This window comes from Cuculus canorus, chromosome 2 (assembly GCF_017976375.1).
Source record: "Cuculus canorus isolate bCucCan1 chromosome 2, bCucCan1.pri, whole genome shotgun sequence".
Taxonomy (NCBI): domain Eukaryota; kingdom Metazoa; phylum Chordata; class Aves; order Cuculiformes; family Cuculidae; genus Cuculus; species Cuculus canorus.
In genome coordinates, this window is record NC_071402.1 from 1,759,338 (window position 1) to 1,770,197 (window position 10,860).

Consider the following 10,860-nt stretch of genomic DNA (forward strand, 5'->3'; position numbering starts at 1 on the left):
AAGGTGACAGGGGAGCAGATGGAGCATCCTGGTGACATGGGGTGGCTTTGGACCACATCCTTATCCCATGGGATATGCCAAGGGTGGGGATCTTGTCCCCTGAGTCCCCAGGCATTAGGGACACCCATGGGGACATCCCTACGGGCGCTGATGGGACATCCATAGGGGACACATATAGGACATCCATATGGATACTCATGGGACATCTATATGGATACTCATGGGACATCTATAGGGGACACCCATGGGACATCTATATGGACACTGATGGGACATCCATGGGGACATCCACAAGGGACACCCATGGGACATCTATACAGACACTGGGGGGACATCCATGGGGACACTAATAGGGGATACCCATAGGACATCCATAGGGACACCCATGGAACATTCATAGGGACACCTATGGGACATCCATGTGGACACTCATGGGACACCCACCGGACACTGATGAGACATCTATATGGACACTGATGGGACACCCATGGGGACATCCACAGGGGATACCCATAGGACATCCATAGGGACACCCATTGGACATCTATATGGACACTGATGGGACATCCATAGGGGATAACCATAGGACACCCATAGGGACACCCATGGGACATTCACAGGGACACCCATAGGACATCCATAGGGACACCCATGGGACATTCACAGGACACTCACAGGGACATCCATAGGGACACTGATGGGACACCCATGGGACATCTATACAGACACTGATGGGACATCCATGGGGACACTCATAGGGGATACCCATAGGACATCCATAGGGACACCCATGGGACATTCACAGGGACACCTATGGGACATCTATGGGACACTCATGGGACACCCATAGAACACCCATGGGACACCCACAGGGACACTGATGGGACATCCATAAGGACACCCATGGGACATTCATAGGGACACTCATGGGACACTGACGGGGACAACCCTGTCCTCGTTAGCTCCATCATGGGATGGGAGCAGGATCCATGATGCCCTCCATCCCTGGAGCCGGAGGAGGGTGTGGAGAAGTGATCACGCCCCATGTGACACGGCTGGCGAGGAGGGGACAATGCCAAGGCCCACGGTGGTGGCACAGGGAGCAGCGCTGTCCCTTGAGGTCCCTTCAGAGTTCCACCATGGTGCTGTAGACCTCGACCTCGCAGAGCGCCAACTGCTCCTCCCGGTTGGGAATGACGATGGAGATGTAGCGACCCATCAACCCATGGCAGCAGATGGTGCTGAGCGAGCCGGGACCGGCATCGGTGATGACACCGCAGCTGCCGGGAAGGAAGAGATGGGGATCAGGAGATGGTGGTGGCACCAAGGGGGTGGTGATGCCACCTCAAATCCCCCCTTGTGGCTCACACGGCGTTATCCTTGCCGCGCTCAGCCGGGGCGTCTCCGACATGGATTTGTGCTCCACGCAGGCGCTGCCAGCAGCAATCCTGCCGGTTCTTCACCACCACGGCGGCCACGGCGTGACGCCCGCCCAGATCCACGCTCCACCACGGCTCTCGTTGCCGCCGCGTGTGGCTGCAGGAGCCGTGGTGCCAAACTCCATCGCGGTTCCCATCCACCGCCTTGGATGCGATGCCGGCGGGGGTGGAGGTGGACGATTGCGTCGCTCGCTGCTCCCGTGCCACGTTGGGAGCTGCAAACAGCATGGAATGCGTTGGGGGGGTGCTGGGATTCATAGAAGCGTGGAATGGTTTGGGTTGGGAGGGACCTCAAAGTCCATCCAGTTCCAAGATGGAATGGTTTGGGTTGGGAGGGACCTCAAAGTCCTTCCAATTCTGAGCTGGAATGGTTTGGGTTGGGAGGGACCTCAAAGCCCATCAAGTTCCAACCCCTCTGCCATGGGCAGGGACACCTCCCACTGGATCAGGTTGCTCAAAGCTCCATCCAACCTGGTCTTCAACACCTCCAGGGATGGGGCAGCCACAACTTCCCTGGGCAACATCTTCCACTGTCTCACCACCCCCATGGTGAAGAAATTCTTCCTAATGTCCCATCTAAATCTTCCATCTTCCAGTTTATAACCATTTCCCCTCGTCCCATCACTCCGTGCCCTTGGAAAAAGTCCCTGCCCAGCTTTCCTGGAGTTCCTTCAGGTACTGGAAGCTGCTCTGAGGTCTCCTCAGAGCCTTCTCCAGGCTGAACAACACCAACTCTCTCAGCCTGGCCTCAGATGGGAGGTTCTCCAGCCCTCAGATCATCCTTGGAACCTCCTCTGGAGCCGTTCCAACAGCTCCATCTCCTTCTTCTGTTGGGGATTCCAGAACTGGACACAGGACTCCAGGTGGGGTCTCACCGGAATGGATCAGAGGTGGAGAATCCCCTCCCTCTCCCTGCTGGTCTCGCAGCTTTGGACGCAGCCCAGGACGCGGATGGTTTCTGGGCTGTGAGCACGTCGTAGCTCACGTGGAGCTTCTCCTCCCCCACCACACCAAGTCCTTCTCCTCCTCAGGGCTGATCTCAATCATGTCATCCCCCAACCTGGATTGAAACCATGAATTGTCCCAACCCAGCTGTAGGACCTTGACCTTGGCCTCGTTGAACCTACTGAGGTTCACCCAACCCCACTTCTCCAGCTTGTCCAGGTGCCTCTGTATGATATCCCATCCTTCTGGTGTGACAACCACACCTCTCAGCTGGTGTCACCTCCAAACGTGCTGAGGGTGCCCTCGATCTCACTGTCTGTGTCTTTGATGAAGACATTAAACAGCAGTGGTCCCAGTATGGACCCCTGAGGGACAGCACTGGTCCCAGACCAGTATGGAACTATGAGAGGCATCATTTGTCATGGACCAGTATGGACCCCTGAGGTCCACTACATGTCCCGAACCAGTATGGACCTCTGAGGGCCACCACTTGTCCCAGACCAGTATGGACCCCTGAGGGCCACCACTTGTCATGGACCACTATGGACCCCTGAGGGCCACCACTTGTCATGGGCCAGTATGGACCCCTGAGGGCCACCACTTATCACAGACCAGTATGGAACCCTGATGGACACCACTTGTCCCTATTCCCGTACGGACCCCTGAGGGCCACCACTTATCCCTGTTCCAGTATGGACCCCTGAGGGACACCCCTTGTCCTAGACCAGTATGGACCCCTGAGGGCCACCATTTGTCATGGACCAGTATGGACCCCGAAGGGCCACCACTTGTCCCAGACCAGTACGGACCCCTGAGGGCCACCACTTGTCATGGACCGGTATGGACCCCTGAGGGACACCACTTCTCATGGACCAATATGAATCCTGAAGGACACCGGTTGTCACCGATCTCCATCTGGACATGGAACTGTTGACCACTACAACAGTTCCTGGGAATGCCGAGGGCTTTGCCGGTGTCTCACCTCCCGGCAGTGGAGTGCAGCCTTGCCGGATCACCTCCACCTCACACAGCACCAGAACGTCCTCCCGCTTGGGAATGAGGATGGAGACGTAGCGACCACGAAGACCGTGGCAGCAGATGGTGCTGAGCGACCCAGGACCAACGTCAGTGACGATGCCGCAGCTGCTGGGAGAGAGGAGGATGAGCTGGTGTTGTCCCGGCCTTGGCACCGGCAATGGTGATGGATCCGGGGCTCACACGGGGTTGTGCCGACCGCGGTCAACCAAGGAATCTCCAACGTGGATCTCGGCACCCTTCAGGCTCTCCCAGCAGCAGTCGTGGCGGTTCTTCACCACCACAGCGTAGATGGCGTGCCGGCGGCCCAGATCCACGTGCCACCACGGCTCCAGCTCCTCCATGGTGTGGGAGCAAGACCCGTGTTCCCAATCTCCATCCCGAATCCCATCGACGGCGTTGGCGGCGCCGCTACTGGCATCCAACACCGAGGACTGTGTGGCCGGGTGGCCAAGGACCACATTCTGGGCTGTAGGGATGGATGAGATGGAGGTGCCGCGGTGCCAAAATCCCATCCCAGTATCCCGCTCCGGTTCTACTCACCCCCCGGCAGCGCGGCACAACCGTACTCCACCACCTCCACCTCGCAAAGGCTCAGCCGCTCTTCCCGGCCAGGAATGGTGATGGTGACGTAGCGACCGCGCAGCCCTCGGCAGCAGATGGTGCTGGTGGAACCGGGACCGGTGTCTGTGATGGTGCCACAGCTGTGGGATGAGGATCATAGAATCATAGAATCACCAGGTTGGAAAAGACCTTCTGGATCATCAAGTCCAACCATCCCTATCAACCACTAAACCACAGCCCTGAGGACCTCATCTACCCGTCTTTTAAACCCCTCCATGGAAGGTGACTCCACCACCTCCCTGGGCAGTTCCAGTGCCTGATGACCCTTTGGGTGAAGAAGTTTTTCCTGATGGCCAACCTGAACCTCCCCTGGTGGAGCTTGAGGCCGTTCCCCCTCGTCCTATCACCTGGGAGAAGAGCCCCACCACCCTCTTCACCACAACCTCCTTCCAGGTTGTTGTAGAGAGCACTAAGGTCTCCTCAAGGCTAAACCACTCCAGGTTCTTCAGATGTCCCTCACAACCCTTGTTCTCCAGCCCCTTCACCACCTTCATTGCTCTCCTCTGGACACTCTCCAGCCCCTCAAGGTCCTTCTTGGAGTGACGGGCCCAGAATTGAACCCAAGATTCGAGGTGTGGCCTCACCAGGGGCACAATCCCCTCCCTGGTCCTGCTGGTCACGCTTTTTCTGACCCAAATCAAGAAACCGTTGGCCTTCTTGGCCATTGCTGGCTCGTGTTTGGCCACTGTCAACCAAGACCCTCAGGTCCTTCTCCATGAGCAGCTTTCCAGCGGCTCTTCCCCAAGGTTGGAGCTACACGAGGTTGGTGTGTCCCAAGTGCAGGACGCGGCCTTTGGCCTTGGTGAACATCATCCCACCGGTCTCAACCCATCGGTTGAGCCTGTTCGGATCCCCTTTGGAGAACCTCAACACCCTCAAGGACATCAACACCTCCTCCCAGCTTAGTGTCACCTGTGAACTTGCCAAGAGTCCGTTCAATGCCTTCATCCAGGACAGCGATGAAGACATTGACCAGGATTGGACCCAGCACTGAGCCATGGTGGACACCAAAATGAGGGTGAGGATGAGCGAGATCCGAAGCTGATGGCACACCACCAAGCCGGCGTTGCAGCACTCACATGGGGTTGTTGGTACCGTGGCCGGCGAGGGAGTCTCCGACGTGGATGCGGGCGCCCTTCAGGCGGTGCCAGCAGCAATCCAGGCGGTTCCACACCACCACGGCCGCCACGGCGCGACGCCAGCCCAGATCCAGCGTCCACCACGGCTCCCGCTCCTTCTCCGTTTGGGAGCAGGAGCCGGAGCGCCAGTTGCCGTCCTTGTTTCCATCCACGGCGTTGATGGCACTGCCGGAACGGGCGGTCGTGGATGACTGAGTTGCCGGGCGCCGCAGAGCCAGGTTCTGGGCTGGGAGACACCATGGGATGGTGAAGTTGGCTACGGGTGCTCATGGAATCACCTTCCCCACGTCCCTCCCGGCATCACCGCGTCGCATCCCAGCGCACCAACGTGTCACCAGCTCGGGGGCAGGTGTGACAACCCCATCCCCCACCCCAGGACCCCCACGTTCCCTGTTTCCACAGGCACCGGATCACCTCCAGGTGGACTTGGGGACACCAGCGTGTGCCAGTAGCCACCCAACACATGCCGGTGGCCATCCGGCACGTGCCAGCTCAGCGCCGGAAGGATCTTTCTGCCCTTACCACCAGGTGGGGGGATGCAGCTCTGCGCCGTCACCTCCACCTCGCAGAGAACCAGGAGATCCTCCCGACCGGGAATGAAGATGGAAACGTAGCGTCCGGGAAGCCCGTTGCAGCAGACGGTGCTGGCGGAGCCGGGACCGGTATCCAGGATGGTCCCACAGCTGCCGGGAAGGGATGGTTACAGCCGTAGCCGGCAGAGAACCCCGGTGCTGAGGTCAGGAATCCCACTTACATGGGATTGCGATTGCCGTGGTCAACCAAGGAGTCTCCAACATGGACTTGGGCTCCGCGGAGGCTCTCCCAGCAGCAATCGCGGCGGTTGGTGACGGTGACGGCGTAGACGGCGTGACGGTGGCCGAGATCCACGCGCCACCAGGGCTCCAGCTCTTCCGCGGTGAGGGCGCAGGAGCCGTGGACCCAGTTGGCGTCGTGGTTCCCGTCCACGGCGTTGGCGGCGAAGCTGATGGCGTTGAGCACTGAGGATTGGGCGACGGCGCGGCCGCGCGCCACGTTGGGAGCTGGAATTGCCGGATGGAGCTTGGCGTGAGGTTGGCAGCCTCGGTCGCTGCCGTGTCGGCCTCTACCGCGAGCTGCTCGCTCACCTCCGGGCAGCGCCGGGCAGCCCTGCAGCACCACCTCCACCTCGCACAGCACCAGCGCATCCGTCCGTCCGGGAATGAGGATGGAGACGTAGCGACCCATCAACCCGTGGCAGCAGACGGTGCTGAGTGAGCCGGGACCGGCGTCGGTGATGACACCGCAGCTGCCGGGAAGGAAGAGATGGGGATTGGAGAATCATAGAACGGGTTGGGTTGGAAGGGACGTCTCCCACTGGATCCGGCTGCCCAAGGACCATCCGACGTGGCCTTCAGCGCCTCCAGGGATGGGGCAGCCACAACTTCCGTGGGCAACCTGGGCCAGGGCCTCACCACCCTCATCGTGAAGAATTTCCTCCTCATGTCCAGTCTAAATCTTCCCTTTTCCAATTGAAAACCGTTCCCACTTGTCCCATTATTCCACAACTTTAGGAAAAAAGTCCCTGCCCAGCTTTCCTGGAGCTCCTTGAGGTTGGAGCTGGAAGCTGCTCTAAGGTCTCCTCAGAGCCTTCTCTTCTCCAGGATGAACAACTCCAACACTCTCAGCCTGTCCTCGGATGGGAAGTTCATCCCCCATCCTGCTTTGAAAGCATGGATATTCCCAACCGAGCTGTAGGACTTTGGCCTCGTTGAACCTGCTGAGGTTCACCCAGCCCCACTTCTCCAGCTTGTCCAGGTGCCTCTTGATGCCATCCCATCCTTCTGGTGTGACAACCACACCCCTCAGCTCGGTGTCATCTCCAAACGTGCTGAGGGTGCCCTCGATCTCACTGTCTGTGTCTTTGATGAAGACATTAAACAGCAGTGGTCCCAGTATGGACCCTGAGGGACAGCACTGGTCCCAATATGGACCCCTGAGGGTCACCACTTGTCATGGACCAGGATGGACCCCTGAGGGCCACCACTTGTCCCAGACCAGTATGGAACCCTGAGGGCCACCACTTGTCCCAGACCAGTATGGACCCCTGAGGGCCATCACTTGTCATGAACCAGTATGGACCCCTGAGGGCCACCACTTGTCCCCGACCAGGATGGACCCCTGAGGGCCATCACTCATCATGGATCAGTATGGACCCCAAGGGACACCACTTGTCATAGACCAGGATGGACCCCTGAGGAACACCACTTGTCATGGACCCCTGAGGGCCATCACTCGTCATGGACCAATATGGACCCCAAGGGACACCACTTGTCATGGACCAGTATGGAACCCTGAGGTCCACCACTTGTCATGGACCGGTATGGATCCCTGAGGGCCACCACTTGTCACGGATCTCCACCTGGACTTCGAGCCATTGTCCACTACTCCTTGAATATGACCATCCAACCAACTTCTTCTCCACCGAACAGCCCTCCCATCAAATCCATCTCTCTCCAATTTAGAGAGATCAGGAGATGATGGCACCAAGAGGGTGATGGTGGCACCAAGAGGGTGGTGATGCCACCCCAAGTCCCCCCCACCCTTGCAGCTCACATGGCGTTATCCTTGCCGCGCTCGGCCGGAGCGTCTCCGACGTGGACCTGTGCTCCCCGCAGACGCTTCCAGCAGCAATCCTGCCGGTTCTTCACCATCACGGCGGCCACGGCGCGGTGTCCGCCCAGATCCACGCTCCACCACGGCTCCCGTTCCGTCAGTGTTCGGGCGCAGGAGCCGTGGTGCCAAACTCCATCGCGATTCCCGTCTACCGCGTTGGCGGCGATGCTGATGTTTGGGAAGACGGAGGATTGTCTCGCCGGACGCCCCAGCGCCGCGTTGTAACCTACCAAAAAAAAGGGATCAATCCATCACCGGGGAATCCCGGCAAGGTTTGATCCCACCGGGAATCCAGATGGTTCCATATCACCATGATGCAGCACCAGCCCAGATCCATCATCCACCACAGCTCCTGCTCCTTCTCCACTTGGAAGCAAGAGCTGTGGGGATGGTTCCCATCCCTGGTTCCATCCATGGTGTTGATGGCACTGCCGGAAAGGGTTGTTGTGGACATTATGAGATAGGAGATCCCCATGGGATGGTGATGCCAACTATGGGTGCTCACGGACACGGAGCTGGGAATCACCCTCCGAAGTGTCCCGGATCACCTCCAGGTGGGCTCGGGGACACCAGCGTGTGCCAGGAGCCATAAACCTTGGATGTTCCCACTGGTGGCGAAGGGTTGGGACTCACCAGACGGAGGGAGGAGGCAGCTCTGGGCGGACGCATCCTGTGCCAGGACCGCTCCGAGCAGGAGCAGAGCCCAGGGCAGGGCCATAGCCTGGTGGCTGCGAAGGAATGGGGATGTGGCTGTTGGGAATGGCCTCCCCGTGGATCACGCCATCCATGGCTCTCCCCATCCCTGGCTCTCTCCATCCCTGGATCTCCCCATGATTCTCCTCATTCATGGATGCCTACATCCACGAATCTTCTCATCCATGGATCTCCCCATCCACAGATCTCCTCATCCAGGGCTCTTCCCATCCATGGATCTCATCCATAGCTCTCCTCATCCATGGATCTCCCCATCCACAGCTCCTCCCATCCCTGGATCTCCCCATCCACAGCTACCCTCATCCATGGATCTTATCCATAGCTCTCCCCATCCACAGATCTCCTCATCCAGGGCTCTTCCCATCCATGGATCTCATCCATAGCTCTCCTCATCCATGGATCTCCTCATCCACAGCTCCTCCCATCCATGGAGCTCCTCATCCATGCATCTCCCCATGGCTCTCCCCATGCATGGATCTCCCCATCCACGGCTCTCCTCATCCGTGGATCTTATCCATAGCTCTCCCCATCCATGGATCTCCTCATCCATGGATCTCCCCATCCACAGATCTCCTCATCCAGGGCTCTTCCCATCCATGGATCTCCCCATCCACAGCTCCTCCCATCCCTGGATCTCCCCATCCATGGATCTCCCCATCCACGGCTCCCCTCATCCATGCATCTCCCCATGGCTCTCCCCATCCATAGCTCTCTCCATCCACAGATCTCCTCATCCATAGCTCTCCTCATCCACAGCTCCTCCCATCCATGGCTCTCCCCATCCATGGATCTCCTCATCCAGGACTCTTCATCCATGGATTTCCCCACCCAGGGACCTCATCCATAGCTCTCCTCACCCATGGATCTCCTCATCCATGCATCTCCCAATGGCTCTCCCCATCCATGGATCTCCGCATCCATGGCTCTCCTCATCCATGGATCTCACCCATAGCTCTCCTCATTTACAGATCTCCTTGTTCACAGCTCTCCCCATCCATGGATCTCCTGATCCATGGCTCTCCCCATCCATGGCTCTCCTCATCCATGGCTCTCCCCATCCACGGCTCTCCTCATCCATGGATCTTACCCATAGCTCTCCTCATTCACAGATCTCCTCATCCACAGATCTCATCCATGGTTCTTCCCATCCATGCCTCTCCCCATCCGCACTTACCACGGGATGCTCTGACACATTCCCACCGTCCCCTCTCCGGATGCTCCCACACCCTCACCACCTCTGCGCTCCACCACAACACCTAAAGCAACGAGGCGGAAAGCTCCGGCGTCGCTGCCAGCCCTCGGCTTTTCCCACCCGTGCCGGGAGCTGGGGTTGCTCCAAGCCTGGAGGAGGAGGAGGAGAAGGGATGGAGGAGGCTGCGTGGCTCCGGTTGCCTTCGGAGCCGGCACGGACTCGGCACTCGGCTCCGGCTGTTAATGTTTAATAGGATTTTGGCAACGAGGATGGGAGCTGCTCCGTCGGGAGCTTCCCGACCCGTGGCCGACACCACGCCGGGAAGGATGTGGAAGCCCTGGGGCGTGAAGTTCTCCAGTCGGGAAGGAGTTTCCAGCCTTGCCAGGGAAGCGTTGGGTTTTCCGAGCGCTGCCGGTGGCAAAATCCACCAGGGATTGGGGGAGGGAAGGGTTTTATCCCCCCTGGGGCTCCCCAAGAGCCGGGTGAGAGGGGAAAAACACTGGATTCCGGCTGGAAAAGGGGTAGGGAAGAGGAAGAACAGGGAATTTTGGCTGGAAAAGGGGTAGGGAATGGGCAGAAGACTGGGTTTTGGCTGGAAAAGGGGTAAGGAATGGGAAAGAATTGGGTTTGGGCTGGAAAAGGGGTAAGGAATGGAAAGAACACTGGATTTTCGCCATCAAAGGGGTAAGGAATAGGAAAAGCATTGGTTTTGGGCTGGAAAAGGGGTAGGGAATGGGAAAAACGAAGGATTTTGGTTGGGAAAGGGGTAGGGAAGGGGAAGTATGATGGATTTTGGCTGGAAAAGTAGTAAGGAGTGGGAAAGGCATTGGATTTTGGCTGGAAAATGGGTAGGGAAGGGGAAGAACATGGGATTTTGGCTGGAAAAGGGGAAGGGAATGGGAAGAGTGCCGGATTTTGGATGGAAAAGGGGTATGGAATGGGAGAGCAACGGATTTTGACAGGAAAATGGGTAGGGAATGGGAAAAGCATTGGATTTTGGCTGGAAAAGTAGTAGGGAATAGGAAGAACACCAGATTTTGGCTGGAAAAAGGGTAGAGAATGGGAAGAGCACTGGATTTTGGCTGGAAAAGGGGTAAGGAATGGGAAAGTCATGGGATTT

The 10,860-nt window shown here is 58.1% G+C and overlaps 1 protein-coding gene across 1 annotated transcript; it reads right to left on the minus strand.

The window, feature by feature from the left end:
- Positions 1-264: 264 nt before the first annotated feature.
- LOC104063070 (uncharacterized) lies at positions 265-8,560 on the minus strand. The gene is made up of 11 exons (XM_054060669.1): positions 8,468-8,560; positions 7,775-8,060; positions 6,307-6,467; positions 5,937-6,222; positions 5,705-5,865; positions 5,123-5,408; positions 3,963-4,123; positions 3,603-3,888; positions 3,367-3,527; positions 1,369-1,654; positions 265-1,280 (listed from the first exon to the last, which is right to left on the minus strand). The coding sequence occupies exons 1-11, from the start codon at positions 8,550-8,552 to the stop codon at positions 1,127-1,129; spliced, it is 2,313 nt and encodes a 770-aa protein (XP_053916644.1). The 5' UTR covers positions 8,553-8,560; the 3' UTR covers positions 265-1,126.
- Positions 8,561-10,860: the final 2,300 nt, after the last annotated feature.

Coding starts and splice junctions, on each gene's coding strand:
- LOC104063070 (XM_054060669.1), bottom strand. CDS start 8,552: ATGGCCCTGCCCTGGGCTCTGCTCCTGCTCGGAGCGGTCCTGGCACAG. Junction 8,061..8,467: donor CTGCCTCCTCCCTCCGTCTG/GTGAGTCCCAAC, acceptor TTTTTTTGGTAG/GTTACAACGCGGCGCTGGGG. Junction 5,866..5,936: donor CACGGCAATCGCAATCCCAT/GTAAGTGGGATT, acceptor CCTTCCCGGCAG/CTGTGGGACCATCCTGGATA.